General features: G+C 45.4%; 2 protein-coding genes across 2 annotated transcripts in view; both read right to left on the bottom strand.

The window, feature by feature from the left end:
* Positions 1–6,912: 6,912 nt before the first annotated feature.
* On the bottom strand, positions 6,913–10,725 carry GPR83 (G protein-coupled receptor 83). Its single transcript, XM_010158697.1, has 4 exons — positions 10,332–10,725; positions 9,444–9,569; positions 8,342–8,475; positions 6,913–7,564 (listed from the first exon to the last, which is right to left on the bottom strand). The coding sequence occupies exons 1-4, from the start codon at positions 10,716–10,718 to the stop codon at positions 6,940–6,942; spliced, it is 1,272 nt and encodes a 423-aa protein (XP_010156999.1). The 5' UTR covers positions 10,719–10,725; the 3' UTR covers positions 6,913–6,939.
* Positions 10,726–15,068: 4,343 nt separating this feature from the next.
* MRE11A (MRE11 meiotic recombination 11 homolog A (S. cerevisiae)) overlaps positions 15,069–18,494 on the bottom strand; it is a 19,158-nt gene continuing 15,732 nt past the window's right edge. The window contains exons 15-19 of the mRNA XM_010158696.1: positions 18,272–18,355; positions 17,441–17,495; positions 16,904–16,978; positions 16,438–16,516; positions 15,069–15,116 (exon numbers count right to left, since the gene is read on the bottom strand). Coding sequence (XP_010156998.1) covers positions 15,069–15,116; positions 16,438–16,516; positions 16,904–16,978; positions 17,441–17,495; positions 18,272–18,355 — 341 coding nt within the window. The remainder of the gene's footprint in view (positions 15,117–16,437; positions 16,517–16,903; positions 16,979–17,440; positions 17,496–18,271; positions 18,356–18,494) is intronic.

Below are 18,494 nucleotides of genomic sequence, written 5' to 3'. Positions count from 1 at the left end.
GAGCACCACAATGTCTGGTGGCAGTGTCAGCTCGTGCTCTACTGCTAAAGACTTTGAGACTGACACAGAACTGGCCTGTTTCCCCTGAGACTGTTGCAGGAGACGTTACATACTATGATGGAGAGTCTGGAGAAGGTTTGAATTCAATATTTAATTGGGAAGACACTGTGAGTGGGGGCCTGCAGGCTTGCTCTGTTCACTACCTATGTGGGTGATGCACTGCAAGTCATTTGAGTAGGTGAAATTAAATAAGGACAAACGTGTAACAACTACACCTAGGAGGGAGAAACTAAATGGGGAATAGTCAGCTATGCATTAGGAGGACATTTGAACTCAACAAATTATCTGTCATGCCTTTGCAAGAAAACCCGCCAGCTGCCCCATCCAAATCTCATAGTCCATCACTCTGGACTATGCTGAAGTGGATGAAAATTTGGGTTTCTAAATATTTTTTTATGCTTTTGAAAATACTACACTTCTCTGCTCCCAAGTGGCAAAAACACAAGGGTGCATATTACTTCACAAAACTGTAGTGAACGTTTTATTCAGCCTAACCTTTAGGTTTAAAATGCCCCTGAGAATCCTTTTTAATATCCATGTTTCTCTTCTCTGCTTCAAATGCTCAGTTATTGTATCTCTGCCTTTCTTAGTCTTGAAAATATGGCAACTCCTCTCCTTTGCATTTTTAGCTAGTCTTCTACTATAACACGTTTTTAAAGAGAGATTTTCCCTACCTGCTAAGAATCTGTAAGCAAAGGGCTGGTGTAAAAAGCACAGCACCAGCTGCACTTTCACTGGACCAAGACTTGGAGGAAGGCTGCCTGCGAAGAAGCTCAGAGGTTCAGCCCGTGGTACGAGCTGCTTCTGCGGAGCAGAATGATCCCTTCACAGCAGCTCTGCAGAAGGACACCTTGAGATCTGCACCCGGGAAGTCTGAACCAGCCCAGGAAAGCCAAAGGTGCCAGGCACAAGCAGTGCCCAGCCAAAGGGCAACCTGTGGCTAACCCAGCAGCTGCACCAGCACCAAGGGCTGCTCAGACAAAACCACTCACTCATGGTCCTTGGTGAGTCAATGCCCCCAGAGATGGGGCAAGGGGTTGCAGGGCTGCAGGGAACAGCCTTGTGGCTCTCCTGCCCATTTTACATCACATCTGGGAATAACTACAGCGTTTCACCTGGCGAAGTTACAAATCTGTTCTACGGGAGTCACAGGCTGTACTTTCTGTCATGAGTGGATATGCTTTTACAGCACACTGGAAACAACCCATTAGAGCCCAGCACTGAGTGACCACTGCGTGCTTGGCACTGGCATCAACTGGTGCCCCTGGGATTCACAGGAAAGCGTAGTGTCGGCAAGCAACTCCCTTTCCCCTCCTTCATTCCCTCCCGGTCCCAGATGGAGTTTATATTTCCTCAGACAAAACCAAAGTAGAAGCAACTGATCTATGGGCAATTCAGTGACTTTTTCATAACCATTAAGCTTAGAAGGTTTAGAGGCTTAGAACATGGCATGTGCATGAAAGCTGCAAAAGCTCTGATTCCTGTAGAAGAGAGCGGGGAGAAGTAAGAAAAGTCTTCTCAAAAGAAAAAAGAGTGAAAGGCAGCTCTTCACAAAGGACATGAAAAAGAAGCCACCGAACTCATTTGCAAAAGTGATGATTTAGCTTAAGTTCTGCAAAGCTGCAAGGCCCTGGGCTGAGGCTACATTTTACCTTCACAGCGCTGGTGCCAGGAAGTGTCACGATACCAGCACTGGTGGCACGGACCACAGGGCTAGGGACAGGAGCCTCAAGGGAGGGAGAGAGGGAATGAAAGCCAGAAAGGAAAAACCTCATCTGACATCAACTGCAAGAAAGGCTTCAAGGATTTGTTTTCCCCTGAGTGCTCTACAGAATAGCACAAGCTGCCAAATACAGCCTGGCATCGTCTTTGTTCCCTTTCAAGATTTCTGCATAATTCTTCTTGGAGAAAATGAATAAAACACTAGGAACATGGTTAAAAACCAGAGAATTAATATTAATGAATTCATAGAACTTGCAAATTAATTTTCATAGAACTGTTATGATATTTTTCAAGGAAATAAAAAAATAAGAAAACAGTATTGTCAATAAAAATAATTTCACTTTTAATAGAAAAAACACAGCACTCTAAATCATGAAAGTTGCAGACCCAACCACTCAAGGTTTTGGAGATGAGGAATCAGTGGTCAGCATCCCTTGAGCTCTGTGTCACACTGGAGTGAGTCTGGCCAGGCCACCTGGACACACACACAAGTTTTGGTGCTTCTGAGGATGTGTGTGAGGGTGAGAGCGTGGGGAAATGACGTTCTTCTAAAGTCAGATAAACCAAAATGACCTGCCCTGTCCATAACGCCTCATGTTTAGTTCTGATTTGTTATATTCCTGGAGGGGAAAGAAAAGATTCCCAACAGCATGATCCTCACCTGCCCCTTCTCACACCAAAGATCCCCACGGGATTGTTCTTGCAGATCTGTTTTCTCAAGCTAGCTACTAAACTGCCTGTTTCAAAGCACTGCACAAGACCAAAGATCAAAAGGTAGCAAAAAGCCCGGCTGCAGCAGGCAGACACACACATAATGGAAAATGAAAGAAGATAATATCTACCCTGTACACGTACCTCATTTTCTCATCACTCAGACCATCCTTCACACTCTCCGAGGTGGCATCTGAATGCAGTTTACACATCACTGGCTGTATTCACATTTAAAAAAAAAACAACCCACCCTTGGTCTGCAACAAAGCTGGATTAGAATGAGAAAATATCCATGCAGCCTGGATGCCCAATTTAAACTGTTCAGGATGTGATGTTTTTGGAATAGCTTGCATTATACTGCACTTTGCTTATAGCACAACCCCCACTGATCTCAGCAGCACTGGGGAATGCAAATTGTTTCTCCAGAATCCCAAACCAGATCACGGAGAGGGTGGGAAGGCACTGGAACAGTTTGCCCAGAGAAGCTGTGGATGCCCCATCCCTGGAAGTGTTCAAGGCCAGGCTGGATGAGGCTTTGAGCAACCTGGTCTAGTGGAAGGTGTCCCTGCCCATGGCAGGGGGGTTGGAACTGGATGGTCTTTAAGGTCCCTTCCAACCCAAACCATTCTGTGATTCTATGATTCTATATTTCTGCATATGTAGCTCTTCAAAGGACAGTAATGGTGCCCAAGGAAGGTGAATCTTAAGATGGCCAAAGGTGACCTTCAGCTTTGGAAAGGAACATCTTACTAAGTTCAGACCATGGCCCCAGACAAAGCTAAATAGAAGAATCTAGCTGCAGGATCCATTATATAACACCTGTACATGCTTGAAAATAACTGAAAATAACTTGAAAATAACTTTTTCCCATTCACTGAAAGGGAAAAACACAACTCTGATGCAAAACATGTCTCAGTCCAAATGGTTCCAGCTTGGCAAAGACGGATTAAAGTGTTGGGTCGGCAGCGCATCAGCTGAGGCTCAGCTCTGCTGCCCGTCTGTCCATCAGCTCCAACTGACCAGTGCACCTGCAACCCACGACTCCAAAAGCTCCCTCTCATGGAGGTCCCAGTACACCCAGCAAGCCCAGTAGGACCAAAGTCAATACACCAGTCGTAGTGAATTCCCAGGAGTCCCCAGAATGATGATGGGAACACAGCTGATGCAAGAGCTGTCATGGCAGCATGTCCTTGTCCAGTGGGGAGACTGAGAGACTTCTTGCCATCAAAATTTTAGGCCCTTCAGTGTCTGATCAGGCTTGTGCCTGAGGGTGCAGAGCGTGAACGCCGGTCTGTGTTTGATGATGGTATCACAAATCAAAGACACCATTCAGACAAAACTCTGAAAGCACTCTGAAAGCAATGATTTATGGGCAAGAAAGAAACTTTGGACATCTAACTCAACTGAGTCGTCGCCAGAAAACAAATAGAATAATCACAATTGAAGTATTTGTGCTTGAGTCTTTTATGCTACAGACTCTCTGGAAAAAAAGATGTGACAGGAAAAAAAAAAAAAGCCTTGAAGCATAAAAAACATGAATCCAAAATGCAAAAGGTTTTCCCTTTCCTGTTTGATCAGACTCACAACAGCAGAATCATGCTAAAGTGCCTTACTTTAGGTTTTGTGAGGAGAGTCGCCCAGCGCCGTGCTCACCCCACTCTCCCCAGCTGGCAGGTGATGCTGACAGAGCCACGGCAGTGCTGGTCCGGCAGAAGGGCCCGTGGCCATGCACAGAAGTGAAGGTGTTTTGAAAGATCAGAGCAGAAGATCAAGCTACTAGCAAAATCTAACTTTCAGAACTAGATTTGCAGGCAGGCTACCTCTCTCAAGTCATTCATGACCAAACAGAGAAAGAATCCTACAAAATACGTAGATTTGAAATATTTTGTTTCTCTAAGGGCAGGCTTTTTAAAAAAAAAACAAGTAGACAACACTTTCCATCCCGCAAGCCAGGTGACTCTATACGTAAACTCAACCATAGCCCTGATAACTGGCTTCCCTGAGTGAAGAAAGGACACTTTTGGGAAGGGTCTCTTGATGTCCTCTCACCCCTCTCCTTTTACCCCAGACACAGAAGCTCTTCTGTTCATCACTAGCTTAAGCTGAGTAAAGCCATTCCAGAAATCCAAGCAAAGGAAGATTTATATTACTGACTACAAAATAACCAATATGTAGCCATCAAAATGGCTTTGTTAGACCTTTACAAAACCTCTGACAAAATTAAGATAGGGAGAAGATGATGTGGGCTCCCTGTATCTCCTTTCCTCAGGAATTTCCTGCCATTCCCTTCCCTCCTGCCCTGTCTCTGAGTCTCCTCTTCCTCCTGCTGCCATCACACATGCCCTCCCCTCTCGGCTTCCTCCTCACTGTTCTTCTCCCTGCCCTTTGCTGCAAGTGAGGGAACACTTGCTACTCGGACCTGCAGGTAAACACAGACCGTTTTTCCTTTGACTGAGGGAACCAATCTCCAGTAGAACAGAACAGAACAGAACAGAACAGAACAGAACAGAACAGAACAGAACAGAACAGAACAGAACAGAACAGAACAGAACAGAACAGAACAGAACAGAACAGAACAGAATAGAATAGAATTTCAGTTCTACAACATTTAGTCCAACTGCCTGACCAGTTCAGGGCTGGTGTGTTGCAAATGCTAAGGGAGGAAATAGGACTTGGCTAAAGGGATAAAAGCAGGCAGAGGGAAGGTTTGATTCTGCATATCAGTGACACAAAGTACGCTGACTCACGGGGCCTTGATAAAGAGTGATAAAATAGGACTGGATTCAAAGTGAGAGACTGATAACACCTTGTGAAAGGACAGGCTGCAAGGAGCAGTATGTATTTCAGTATCTTTAAATACTCAGATGTGAAAGACCTGCACTGGACTTAAAATTATTTCAGAAATGTAAGTTTATTACAGGAAATAACATTTTCCACTAACATTGGGAAAAACATTCTCTCCCTCTTTTTTTTTTTCTTTTATATTAATTTATAAAAAGAAGATTTTTCTCACTCCACTGCTGGCTGCTGCCAGTTGAATATGCAATGGGGCACCCTGGAGCGACATTCAAACTAATTTCCACAGCACAGAGAGAGTTACTGATTTCCTGTGCAATACAAGGTACAGGTTTTGGAATGCCCTTTTTTTTTTTTGTTTGTTATTCAAAACCAGATTTTCTTCTGCTAAGGACATTAAGTTCTGCAGACTGCTCCAGACAGCTGCGGTCACATCAATTTTCTTAGTCACCCTAAGAAGGACACACTTCACTCGTCTTTAAATGCACTGAAATTGTACAATCATCTGAAGATATCTTGCAGAAAAACGTTCCACATTTATTACTTGCTATCATCACAGGTATCATCTGTTCTCTCTCCAGAGATCTAACATCTTAGTTGGGATGAAATGACCCAAATGTCTGACCTGAGAAGTACCCAGGTGCTTTACAGGATGAGAGCGCAACATTCACAGACAAATCAAAAAGTCAAACAGTGGGATCCTTCAGCTGCCACTTGACAACAATGCAGAGATGCTCTGATCAAACGGTCCTAATCCAAACTCAGGGTAGTTTTTCATTATTGGTGCTCTAACTGTGGATGGTACATCCAACGTTTTCCAAAGTAGCTTTCTGGGTGCTTAGTTTTCTGTTTGAGGGAAAGCTTTCTGAATATTCATGACTTTATCCTGTGAAAGAAAAGTTCGGTGTGATTTAGCACTGGCCACAGATGCTGAGCTAACAGATTGGTGTTCGCCATATACTTGTCCAAAGAACAGGCATCCACTCTCTTTCACCTCTACCTTAGAAAAAGTTCCTGCAGTGTAGGAGACTGCTCTGTTTCTCAGTGTCCACCTTACCCTCCGCGTTTTTGAGGGCCTTTCCACCAAAAAATGGATTTATGAAATATGTTTGTTCACTCATACTGAACAGATCTTGACCTGTCAGACCCCAGTTCAGGAGGGATGCCTTTCTACCCAGCTGCGCTGGATCTAAGGCAGCAACCTGACGGTCTACATCGCACCCATTGCCATGCTGCTACGAAGAGAGTTAGAAAAAGGGGAGGGAGGCCTGATGTGGTTAGATTGTTGGTTTAGTGTCTAAATACCAGCAGAACACAGACACGCAGCCCCAGTGATAAAAAGGCTTAGTCATGCAGGTAAGAGCGACATACATGCAGAGAATCCTGTCCTGCAAGCTGGCCCAAAGTCAGCTTGAAAAAATACTGCGTTCCTTCCTGGGAAGAGTTTGCTTCCTCCTCCCCTCTGGGGCTCCACGCCGTTACTGTTTGCCCACACCAAACATGCAGCTCTTTCATACCACCTCCTGCAGAACCTCCTTCTTGGTTTTATCACACGCACAGTCCCTAAGGAGGCCAGGGCTCCACACCTTCCCACCATTTCAGCTCCAGCCCACCCTAAGTGTGGTCCTTCAGGTTTCCCAGGGGCACCGTTCAGCTCGCCACGACTATCGGCTCGACTGCAGAGATGTCTGTCTTTCCTGACTGGATGTTGGAGGCTGATGGCAGGATGTGGGAGACATGCAGCCTCTTGAAGTTGCCGTTTTCTGGCCAAGCCAGTTGGTAGGATGGGACCGTGGAGGGCAGCCTCTGTTCTGTGGGTCCGGGAGGTTTCCTGCACATGCTGAGCAGAGCCTTGAGTTCCGCTCGGAAGCTGTCGTTGAGCCAGCAATAGATGAAGGGGTTGTAGCATGTGCTGCTCATTGCGAACCAGTGAAAGGCGAAGTACAGGGCGTTGTTGGTGTGGATGGTCTGGCTGGAGAGGAGGACGACGTAGCAGTTCAGTGGGAACCAGCAGACTGAGAAGAGGACGACAACAAGCATCAGCATCTTTATGGTCTTCCTATTCTTTTTGCGAAGGGCAAAGTACTGCTCCGTGGTGACGTCCCCGATGACATTGCGCAGCCAGAGTTTCTTGGCCACCGTCACGTAGGCAGCGGAGATGATCAGAAGGGGCAGGACATAGAGCAAAATGAAGGTGGTTAAGTCGAGGTACTTCCAAAAGAGGTCAGCAGGCTCCGGGAAATCCGGCAGACACAGGCACCGGGTAACTTTCTCACTGCAAGCGGAGATACCGGACAGGGGGTGAGAGCGCATATGGCCAGGCACCGCGGAAGAAGTACACCAGAAATGTGGAGGTCGGAGGGAGTGGGCTCCGGCCATAAAACCTGGAGCCAGACCCTTCATTTACACACACATGTCACAGCTAAGGGGACCTCTGCTGTCCAAAGATTGGAGACATGGAGCAGCCTGTGAGCAATGTGGTGATAATTTCTCATGGGCATTCATGACATTATGGTAATTTTATGAATTTCATCAATTACAGCATTTCCAGCTGCATGGAAGCAGGGGTTTATTCTCCATCCTTTGACCAACAGAAACACGGTCTCTGCACATATTAAGGACCTTTCCCTCATCAAATCACTTTTCAAATATCGAGGCTCATGACAGCCTTTTCAGATCCTGTCACTATCCCAGGACTAAAGAGTAGATTAAAACCTGTTAGGTTTTTCCCCATTCCTGGTCTGCCCAAACAGGTGAGATTGGCACATCCTATAAAATGCCAGCATACAGAAATACAGCGTCCAGGCCGGATCCTTTAACTTCTTACCCTATTTCATCTGATTAGTGTGACAGAATAAAGATAAAATAATTAAAAATAGAAACAAGAACAGGGTATCGGCCATTGCAAAAGGAATCTGATGAAAATCATAGACCAGATCCATATTTGACCAACCTCAACATAAATTCAGGGCTTTCAGTAGAAGATGCCAAAATATGGCCACTGAGTTTGGCCTCCAGGGAGGCTGTGGAAGAAAGCAAAGCACATCCTTACCTGTATTCAAAGGTAAAGAGTTTCTGGTAGATAGCATGTGGTAGGGAAAAACAAGCTGCCATGATCCAGATGACAGAGATGTAGATACCACCTTTTGCAGTAGTTATGCGAGGTTTCAGAGGGTGCATTATAACCTGCACAAAACAAACCAATATTCAGGCTTATGCCATTTCAGGAAATGATTATATCATTTTTTCATATAATCTTCCAGCCGTAAAGTGGAAATTTAGCATGCAAGCAGTTCTGTCTTCACCCGGCTCCCACTGACTGTAAGCTGTACATGAAAGCCTGAATTTTTCCTCCATGGGAATGGGCGAAGTCAGGTCCCTGTCCTACCCTTGCATTTCGGTGCTTGTGTCTAGGTTGGGAAAACCGGGTACCAGGAGGTCTTGCACACATGCTCATTTCCAGGTTCAATTTAATTAATAACAAACAAACAAAATTAAAAAGGAGAAAATAGTCTCAGACTCTTCAGCATCAGTGACCCGAAGAGCTACAGGTTTGTGATTTCAGCAGACCTTCCTGGAACACCCCTGACATTTTCCGGAAACTAGAAGCTTTCTAGGAGAAAATGTCACCTGTCAACCGTTCTGTGTGGTTGTTGGGTGACTCCAAGCTGATAATGCTCAGTTGACCCCAGTTTTGAGCCCGGCTCTGCTCATGACAAACACCAGTATGGCACAGGCAGCTGTCCAATATTTGGGGTAAGAGGGGTGAGGCATCCCAGAGCAAAGGGTGACAGAGCTGCGGAAGCTAACTGGGATGTTCCTGCATCCCTCGTGCTGTCCCCCACGGGCAGGATAAACCAGCCCAGAGGAGAGCTGCCCACATGAATTCCTGTCAGGATCTTGGACTTTCTCCTTGAGAGCTACTGGGTTACCCACTGCAGAAAAGCTCCCATTCCCAGTTGGAAGTGATGGCAAGGCACTGGACATCTCCCACCTTGCTGCAGGCTTGAAACAATCCTTTCCATCTGAGCCAGGCCTGCTCCCCCACCCTGTCAGCTCCTCATGCATCTTACGTTAATCTGGGGGCTGAGAAGGAAAGGACATAGGTTCATCCCTTCTCATTTTAATTACACTCTCCCCAGCTGAGCTCTCACCTGGTGTCTGTCCACGGCAATGGCTGTGAGGGTCAAGGCAGAGACGTGGAGGGAGCAGTACTGTGCAAACCTACTCACGTGGCACATCCCCTTCCCGAATATCCAGGTACTGTTCACAAAACGAGCCTAAAACCAGAAAACCATTAGTTTGTGCACACACACACACCCCCACACACCCCACCTTCACATGCTTATAGATGTCAGAGACACCTCAGGCACATAATGCCTTGTGTTATGTAAAAGATACTTTTGAAATAGCAGGTTCTTTGTAGAACTGTGTGTTTTCTGAACCCTTAAGAGGCAGGCTACTGCTGCTCAGTGCCTGGCAGAATCTTCCAGGACAACACAGCACAGCAGTACCAAAGGTGTTTGTTCTGTTTTATTTCACACTGTGTCCTTCTGCAGCCTAACTGTTGAGTCAGTAAGTTCATTTTTGCCTTTTAAGCCATCCTTACAGGATATGGCTGACCTGTACACCTTATTTTACTTCAAAGCAAACTACAGGTTTTCAACATAGCTTGTGAAGTGATAGTGAGCATTAATCTTTTTTTGAAAAGGATGGCAGTATTACCTCGGAAATACTTCATAGAAGGGAAAGGGAAAAGAAAGACCAGACCCTATGAAGTGCAAAGTAATCACTGTGAGGTTATTACTGCTCAAGTGATATCAGGGCCACTTTTAACAAATGGCTGATTTCAGATCTTCAACTAGAAAACAGGAATCAGAGAAGAAAAAGACATGTGGAGTTTTCCAAAGATAACACGCTGCAGTTTGGACTGGACAGGTGCCTGCGAGACATTCACGCACTGCTCATAGCGGCACGAAGAAGAAAAGGCCACCGAAGTACCGAACTGCGAAGCCTTTATGGCATCTGCGCCCCGGTCTTACCAGTGTGAAAGGCGTGTTGAGGAGCGTGATCATGATATCGGCTACAGCCAGGTTCACAATGAACAAGCTGGTGGCGGAGTGCACGCGCTTGGTCTTGATGACAACGTGACAGACCAGGACGTTGCCGAAGAGGGAGAAGACGATGATGAAGGAGTACGCCGCGATGAGCAGGGCTTTCACCGTCACGCTCTGCGATTCCGCTCCGTACCGGCTCCTGCCCACAAAGCTCTGCCAGTCCGCCAGGCTGTCGTTATCCCAAGGAAAGAAACCTGAGATGTTGAGGATTTTAAAAGGCTCCTCCAGACTCCCGTTGAGAGGCAACTTTCCTGGGGTCGCAAAGGCGTTAACCAAGTTGGGGAGGGAGAGCCAGACAAAACAGGACAACATCTCCAAAACGCTGCTCTGCTCCTCCAGTTTGGAAACAGCGTGCCAGGAGAGCTGCCCTCCCTGCACTCAGCCCGGGCTGCAAACACAGCGAGCGAGCAGCAGGAGCGGGAGGATGCTCCTGCCTCCCGCAGCATGCTCCTCTCCAGCTCCGTTCGCCGCTACTTCTGCTCCTTCAGCCAGCTTTATACCCCTACGCAAGCTCCAAGAGGCATCTCCGGCAGCCATTGGGCTGCAGGGATGTTACTCCTGCTCTGACGTGCTGCTTTTCCATGCAGCTGCGCTCCTCTGGGTGCTAGTCCGAGAAAAGCACATCTGTCAGAAAGGCAAATCAATCTCTCCCATCCTCAGCATCCTTTCTCTCTCCTAGCAGCCCAGCCCATGCAGATTAAACCAGTGGCGTGTGTGGCACCTCTATTCTCTCCCTGGACACAGTTAAGCTCAGTTTTCAAGGTCTGGCAGGCAACTTTCAGCCTATTTCACAGCATGACACTGACTAGCATAGAATAGACGGAAAACAGATGAACTGTGAATAGCAAGCTGGCTGACTGTACTCAGTATTTTTCCAAAGACCCTTTCTCTCTCAGCAAGACAGAGAAATACTTAAAACACTCCTCTAGCGGGGATTTCCTCTTGGCCAAAGGAATAAATAAAAAGTTTGATGTGAAACTCTGCTTTCTGGAGTTTACAGAAATCGAGTGATAGGTGATTATCAGGGACAGAGGATGGGAAGGGATGTCCCAGGCCAGTGAGCCCAGTATCCACAGCAATGGACAGCCCTACAGGGGACCCAGCACTGGTGAGACGGCAGGATGCGTGTTCCCTGTACCCAAAAGCACAGTGGAAATCTAAAATCAGTAGCAGGAGACCCAGAGCTGTAAATGCTAGACAGCACAGAAAGACATGCCCCTACATGTGGATGGTGCTGCCCCTCTGCTGGGGACAGATCTGCTTGTGTGGTGTCAACTAACCCCGTCCGGAGCAGGGTTTGTAGGGAAAAGGCTTTATTTAACCATTGGTTAAAAGGCCATTATCTAAAAATCTTCTATTATAGGCCTTTTCCTGGCAACAATCTCTTTCACTGCCGTGGCATTGCTGAATTTTTGAGCTTTCCTGGGGCAGGTGTGAACACGAGTGAGAAGTGACTTTTCAAAAACTATCCAGTGTGAGCTCTGAGAAACAAGGTTGATTTTCTGAGCATCCTACCCCCCCACATAACAAATCACACTGACAGTTAGGAGAAGTATCTGCTTATAGCATAGTCTGCACGCAACAGGTTACATTTCGCCCCCAAAGTGAAGGATGCTGTTTTTATCTTCTCTAAAAGACCACTCAGAACTGCTGTGGTTTAACACTATAGACAAAGCCACGGGGAATTTGACCATTTACTGAAAAAAAACCCCAAATGGAAAAAGGTAGAGATAACCTTTGCTAGGATTGCTGTTAATCCTATATACTTTGCTAAAATCGTTGCCTAGGATGTGCCTGCAAAATTAAGAGTCCCCTTAAGACTTTAGTGAAACGATTAACAAGACAATTTAAGTCTTTCTAACAGAATAGGTTTAATTTGGTGTGGTGGATTAACCCTGGGGGGTTGCCAGGTGCCCATCAAGCTGCTCACTCTGCATCCTTCACAGGACAGGGGGAGAAAATTGGATTAAAAGATCATGGGTCAAGATAAAGGCAGTTGAATGGAACAAAGCAAAGGTCGTGTGTGAAAGCAAAGCATAGGATTTGTTCTTTTTGTCCCATCAGCAGGCGAGGTCCAGCCACCTCAGTAGGGGCAGTGGCTACTTTGGAAGACAAATGGCTTAATAACAAATGTAGCCCCCCCTCCTTCCTTTCAGCTTTTATTGGCGAGCACAGGGTTACGTGGTGTGGAACGTCTCTGTGGTGAGCTGGGGTCCTGCCTGCGTCCCGTCCCAACCTCTTGCCCACCCCCAGCCTCGCGGCCTTTGTGGAGGCACTAGAGAATCACAGAATGGTGAGAATCCTTGGACACCATCTAGTCCAACCCTGCTGGCAAAGCAGGTTCACCTAGAGCAGGTTGGACAGGAACGCATCCAGGAGAGATTTGAGTATATACAGCGCAGAAGGAGACTCCACAACCTCTCTGGGCAGCCTGTTTCAGTGCTCCGGCACCCACAAAGTGAAGAAGCTTTTCCTCAGGTTGAGGTGGAATTGCCTGCGTTCCATTTTGTGCCCATTGCCCCCTGTCCTGTCACTGGGCACCACTGAAAAAGAGTCTGGCCCCATCCTCTTGGCACACACCCTTTAGACATTTATAAGCATTGATGTGATCCCCTCTCAGCCTCCTCTCCTCCAGCTAAACACACCCAGCTCTCTCAGCCTTTCCTCAAAAGAGAGGTGCTCCATTCCCAACATCCGTCTTCGCACCCTCGTCTGGACTCTCTCCGCTAATTGCCTGTCTGGGGAACCCAGAACTGGATACAGCACTCCATAAATGGCCTCACCAGGGCAGAGTAGAGAGGGAGGATGACCTCCCTCAACCTGCTGACCACGCTCTTTTTCATGAACCCCAGGATACCAGTGGCCTTCCTGGCGACGACTGCACATGGTATGGTGAACCAGCTGTCCCCCAGCACCCCCGCTCTGCAGAGCTGCTTTCCAGCAGGTTACCCCCCAACCTGTACCAGTGATGGGGATACTCCTCCCCCCAGGTGTAGGACCCTACGCCTGCCCTTGTTGAACTTCGGTAGGCTCCTCTCCGCCCCACTCCCTGGCCTAGAGACGGCGCGGATGCTGTGCAGCGCTGCTCCGCAGTACCCCAAACAGGGTGTGGGATCAGCACCCTCCCAGCTACACAGGCAGAGCAGGGCACAGCCTGGGGGGGAGGTTAACTCCACCGAGCCAGACCCAAGACATGTGGACAGCAACGTACGGCAGCAAAGAGTTCTAAAAGTTTCAGTCCCCCAGATTCAATGCAGCCTGCACAACCACCATTCGTGATTTACTTAACAGAAATAGTTTATTTTTTAAAAAAAACCTACACCCTCATCTTGAAGGATAGTTACAGCAGCTTTTTTAATTGCATAGGTAACATTATAGCTTTGACAGCCCTTGATGAAAGGAAAGAGGCAGACTAGCAAATGATTTGCTGACACCTTTGTCAATCTCGCTGCTGTCTAAGCTGCCACCAAGCTCTACACCAGAAATTTGCTGGCCTTGATCATGGAAGTCTTCAGGAAGCTCAGGGCCCAGCTAAGTTCCCTGCTACACACCTCTGCAGGCAAGGTAGCAAGTGATGTCCAGTGAGTCAGAAACACCACTGCCCAGTCCCGTCTCTTTGATGGAGAAAGCAGCTACTCGGAGTACGTAGCGTACGCAGAGCTGTGGCGAGAGCTGGTGAACCCTCTGGGCCTTGTCCTCCATTAGCTCTCACAGCCATGGCTCTAGAACAGCACTTTTTGGGGAGGGGGTTGTACAGAGGTGGAAAGAGAGGAGGAGGAATAGGTCTAGGTCCAGGCTCCTTCAAAACTGTGTTTTGAAAGCCTTATTTGGAAAATGGTGATGACATTTTGGGAGGGTCACTGAAGCAGTGGGCGGAGGAAACGGACACCTGAAAAATGTCAGCTAAGGAAACAGTAAGAGACAATATCCCACCCATCACTGGCTCAATCCCTTCATTCCTCAAGCAGCATTCCTTGTGAAGCTGTAAGGGTCATACAGGGTGAAAGCGGACAATGCAGCCCCATCTGAAGTCTTTGGTACCTTTTGAATCACAGAGCAGAATTCGTTCCCGTATACCATGACATTTAATAACAGTGCACTACTGGGTTTAGTTCTCCTAGCAGAGCTGAAAGTATTAGAACATTTTCCAGCTTCAATACCGAAAACTGTCTTTTTGGGTCAAACTATTGCTATTCCAAGTTTTCAACTGTATGTGTGGAAAACTGCAACTAAGTACAAGTGTTGTTATGCTGACCAAGCCCGTGCCCATATCCACACTTGCATACTACTATAAATTTAATCCTCTGCAAAATTCAAGCCCAAGAGATGGGAGTTTACTATAAAAATGACTTATTTACACTGTCATCACAGACAGAAAATAGGCTTTTACAAGTTTTAGGAAGAAATTGCAGTTTCATGGCAGTACTTCAGAGCATTAGACAGTCAAGTCTAATGCACCAAGCAACACAACACCCAGGTTATACCAAATTTGGTGCCACTGAAAAAAAAAAAAACCCAAACCAAAAACATTTCGTAGGAAGTGAGAACTGAATGCAAGTCATTATGTACAGAGAAATGTCACACAGAGAACGCCTTGCAAACCGCTTTCCATTTCCTTCCCCAACTTTCGGGGTCTCTCTTGCGTAGTGGGCCAGAAATCACTTACTTCTTCTTGATGTTGCAAGTGCTTTGGAATGGATCAAATTCATCCTGCAATTTGTAAGCAGACAGGCATTACTAGAACTAGCGTGCATTCGGAGTCATAAACAGTAAAGTCACCTTCAGATTAAACGACAAAGCCTGGTCACATTATCCCCTGTTTTCTGACAAACCTGGTTTTGTTGGTTTTGACATGAAAAAGATTATTGATTTATCCAGATCACACGTGTGCACAGAACAGACACTGGGTTTACATCAATATGATCAGAACAGCTACTCAGAGGAACAATCTCTATTTCAGGTGTGACCTAGGACAACACCATCACTAGGAGCATCACGTACCTCGGTACAGTTATGTCCATATATGTATCACACAGCAGTTTACTGAGATGTGCCTTAATCAAAAACACTGTTTCTTTCTGCATGTCTAAGCAAGCATGCAGTTTTGTATTTCAGGTACAAGAAGAAGAGGCAGCATAGTGGAGAAAAGGGATAAGAAGGACATCATCCCTGGAAGTGTTCAAGGCCCAGCTGGATGAGGCTTTGAGCAACCTGGTCTAGTGGAAGGTGTCCCTGCCCATGGCAGGGGGGTTGGAACTAGATGATCTTTAAGGTCCCTTCCAACCCAAACCATTCTATGGTTCTATGACAAGAATTTAACATTTTCTCTGAAGTGGCATTGTTAAGGCTGGGATCCTGACCGCAGGCGACAGTCTGCCAGTCTGTCAAACAGAACTGCACAGCACGGCGTGTATTCTAGTCAGCCCAAAACTGTGAATAAGGTTCTACTTGTTTAATTATGGAAGAAATCATTTCCTGCCCATTCAAATATACACTGCAAAGACAGATATCTTACACTTGAAGATAGTGTTTTAATTATTCTAAAGTGTGTCTAAGTATTTTGTAACAGAAGTACCCGGAAAATAGCCATTTTTAAATTAAAAAAAAAACAAACAAACAAACAAAAAAAAAAACCCCACCCCAACACCAAAACTCAAACCCTTCCTTTTTACAAGAATACAGACATAAACAAATGAAAGGGCATAGCCAAGCACTAGAAGAGATCGTGATTACCTTCTTCCCCAGACAAAATTACACATGTGAGGAATGACAATTAACTGATTAAGAACTGAAGGGAAAAAGGACTGGATATTTTCCTGGGGTCCCTTCTAGCCTTATTTTTGATGATTACATATGTATTCTAATTAGAGTTGGTTACAATAATCCAGCCCTGCTAGTGAAAAATAAAAATCAAAACAAACCCAAAATTTCAATTTTACTCTGAAATGCTTTATTCTAACAGCTGTAAAAGAGTAACCTATAGAAACTGATATGAAATAAAAGAGAGGAAAAAGACCACTCTATACCATACCTCATCTGACTCAAAATCAACTCCTCTAGATGTCTGGCTTTGTGAACCCCTTTTACTAAATGAAGATGTAGCTGGCAACCTTGAAACGTACAGAGAGAAAAAAAAAAAGGCATCAGTGTGTTCTCAATTACCAGACATTCCAGTAACTTTCCCTTCAACTTACATTTGGACCACCATCTCACCAATGGTGAGATTAAGAATGAACAGAAACAGCAGTAAGTAGAAGGATTCACTTTTTCACACTAACATATTAATTCTAGAACTCTGACTTAGCTTATCTCAATCAGTAAAACAATTTATTGCTACAGGAAGATCATCCACATTAATAGGTAAAAATTCATATAAATTCTCTGAGTCGTGTTGCGACTTTTTTAAAAATCTGTTTGTTTCGGGTAATGGATCAGATCCCTGGATTCTGTTGGTCACCGATCAGAAATAAGGCAGTCATGGTAGCAAACATACCGACCTTTGATTTACTCTGCAAGGAGTAAGAGAAATGTCTTCTAGATCCGAGTCATCATCTATAATATCCTGAAAAAATGATAGCATTTATAAAGCTTTTCCCACAGAACGTATTCTTACAGAAATATGCATAATACTACAGTATCAGAGCGCAGAACCTTTGTTTTTTTCTTTTTCCAGCTATACACCTACTTAGGTATAACACACACTTGACAGGGCTCCAGGCTAGAACTGTGCAACGTGCAAACAGCGCACACGTTTTGCTCTTCTGATCTTTGATCTTGCAGGAACCCCAGAAATACTCAGATACACACAGTCTGTATATCTGAGATAAGGTCACAAATAAAACATGGGCTTCGTGTTTCTCAGACAGACCCCACGCACAGAAGGTCTGCAAGTTAACAGGCAGAAACTTACTGCTGGAACCGACGCAGCCTGGGAATGTCTGCTGGTTCAGGCTGACGTCTTGGCCATACATTTATTTTTCAAATGGGAAGACAGCACAGCGCACAACTTCCCTCATGCAAGGTGTTTTCTTACCTCAGAGTAAGATTTAGATGAATTCAGAGAGGGCTGTGGTTTCAAAGACTTGAAGGCTAGAATAAAACAAACGTAGTATGTCTGAAGAGCTCACACAATAAAATGAAAACAATGTTACCTCATTCTTTTTAGCTAAGACCCACTTAGCATGCATTTTCTCTGCAAAATAACCTGTAAAACAGACAAGCAAAACCTCCCAAACCCAAACCTACATTAAGCCTTTGCTAGAGTCTGACAACCCAGGGCTCTAACCCTCTGTGCAGCAGCAGGTGCTTCTCAGTCTGGCTGAAAAAATTCAGTAACTTTGGTTAAGAGGAAGAGAAAAATATTACTAGAATTGATATTCCTGTATGTCTAACATCAGTTTAGACATTAACACCTCTGCAGTATTTTAGGTCATTTGTTGAGCAATTTAAAATGTAGGTGTTGTGTTGAGCAATTAAAACTCGCTCCACCTTTGGGTATTTTGTGTGGGATTCACATATAGATTTGTGAGCAGTATTTTTATCCCTGATACTCAGATTACTTATGCTGTTTCCTCAGAGCCTTTCCTCTCACATATGCGGCCAAAAGCACAGCTAAGTTTCTCTTCCTTAGTACAAACTGGCATTTCTAAAACTTGCTACAACATAAGACTGAAGGGATTTACATTAAAGCTTACTAACTTGTAAATATCAGTCAAGCTTAAAAAAAAAAGAACTAAAAAAAGTAAAAGAATTTCTCACAGCTGAATTGGCCTAACAGAAATTAAGATGCTTAAGGCACTTCATCATTGAACAAACACCTTCATTACAATTTGAGAGAGCATATTAGAGTAATGGACAGATCCTACCATCCACGATCGACATATTCTTGGCAGGCACAGACACAGGCTTGTAGGTTCTGCTGCTTGCAGCCGACTCCTGGCTAGTCCTTCCTGTAGGGATAATAAACAATATGCAAATCTGTGCAGTGGGGTTTGGTTTTTTCCCCTTCAGTCTATCATTACTGAGTGGGAACTTACTTAAAAACCTACATTCCTCTTTACTCCTTCACTTTTCTCCTTGAATCAAAGC

Source organism: Eurypyga helias, unplaced genomic scaffold (genome assembly GCF_000690775.1).
Source record: "Eurypyga helias isolate BGI_N326 unplaced genomic scaffold, ASM69077v1 scaffold1359, whole genome shotgun sequence".
In the NCBI taxonomy this organism is placed as follows: domain Eukaryota; kingdom Metazoa; phylum Chordata; class Aves; order Eurypygiformes; family Eurypygidae; genus Eurypyga; species Eurypyga helias.
Note: the sequence above shows the minus strand (reverse complement) of the source record. Positions and strands in the feature narration are given on the sequence as shown.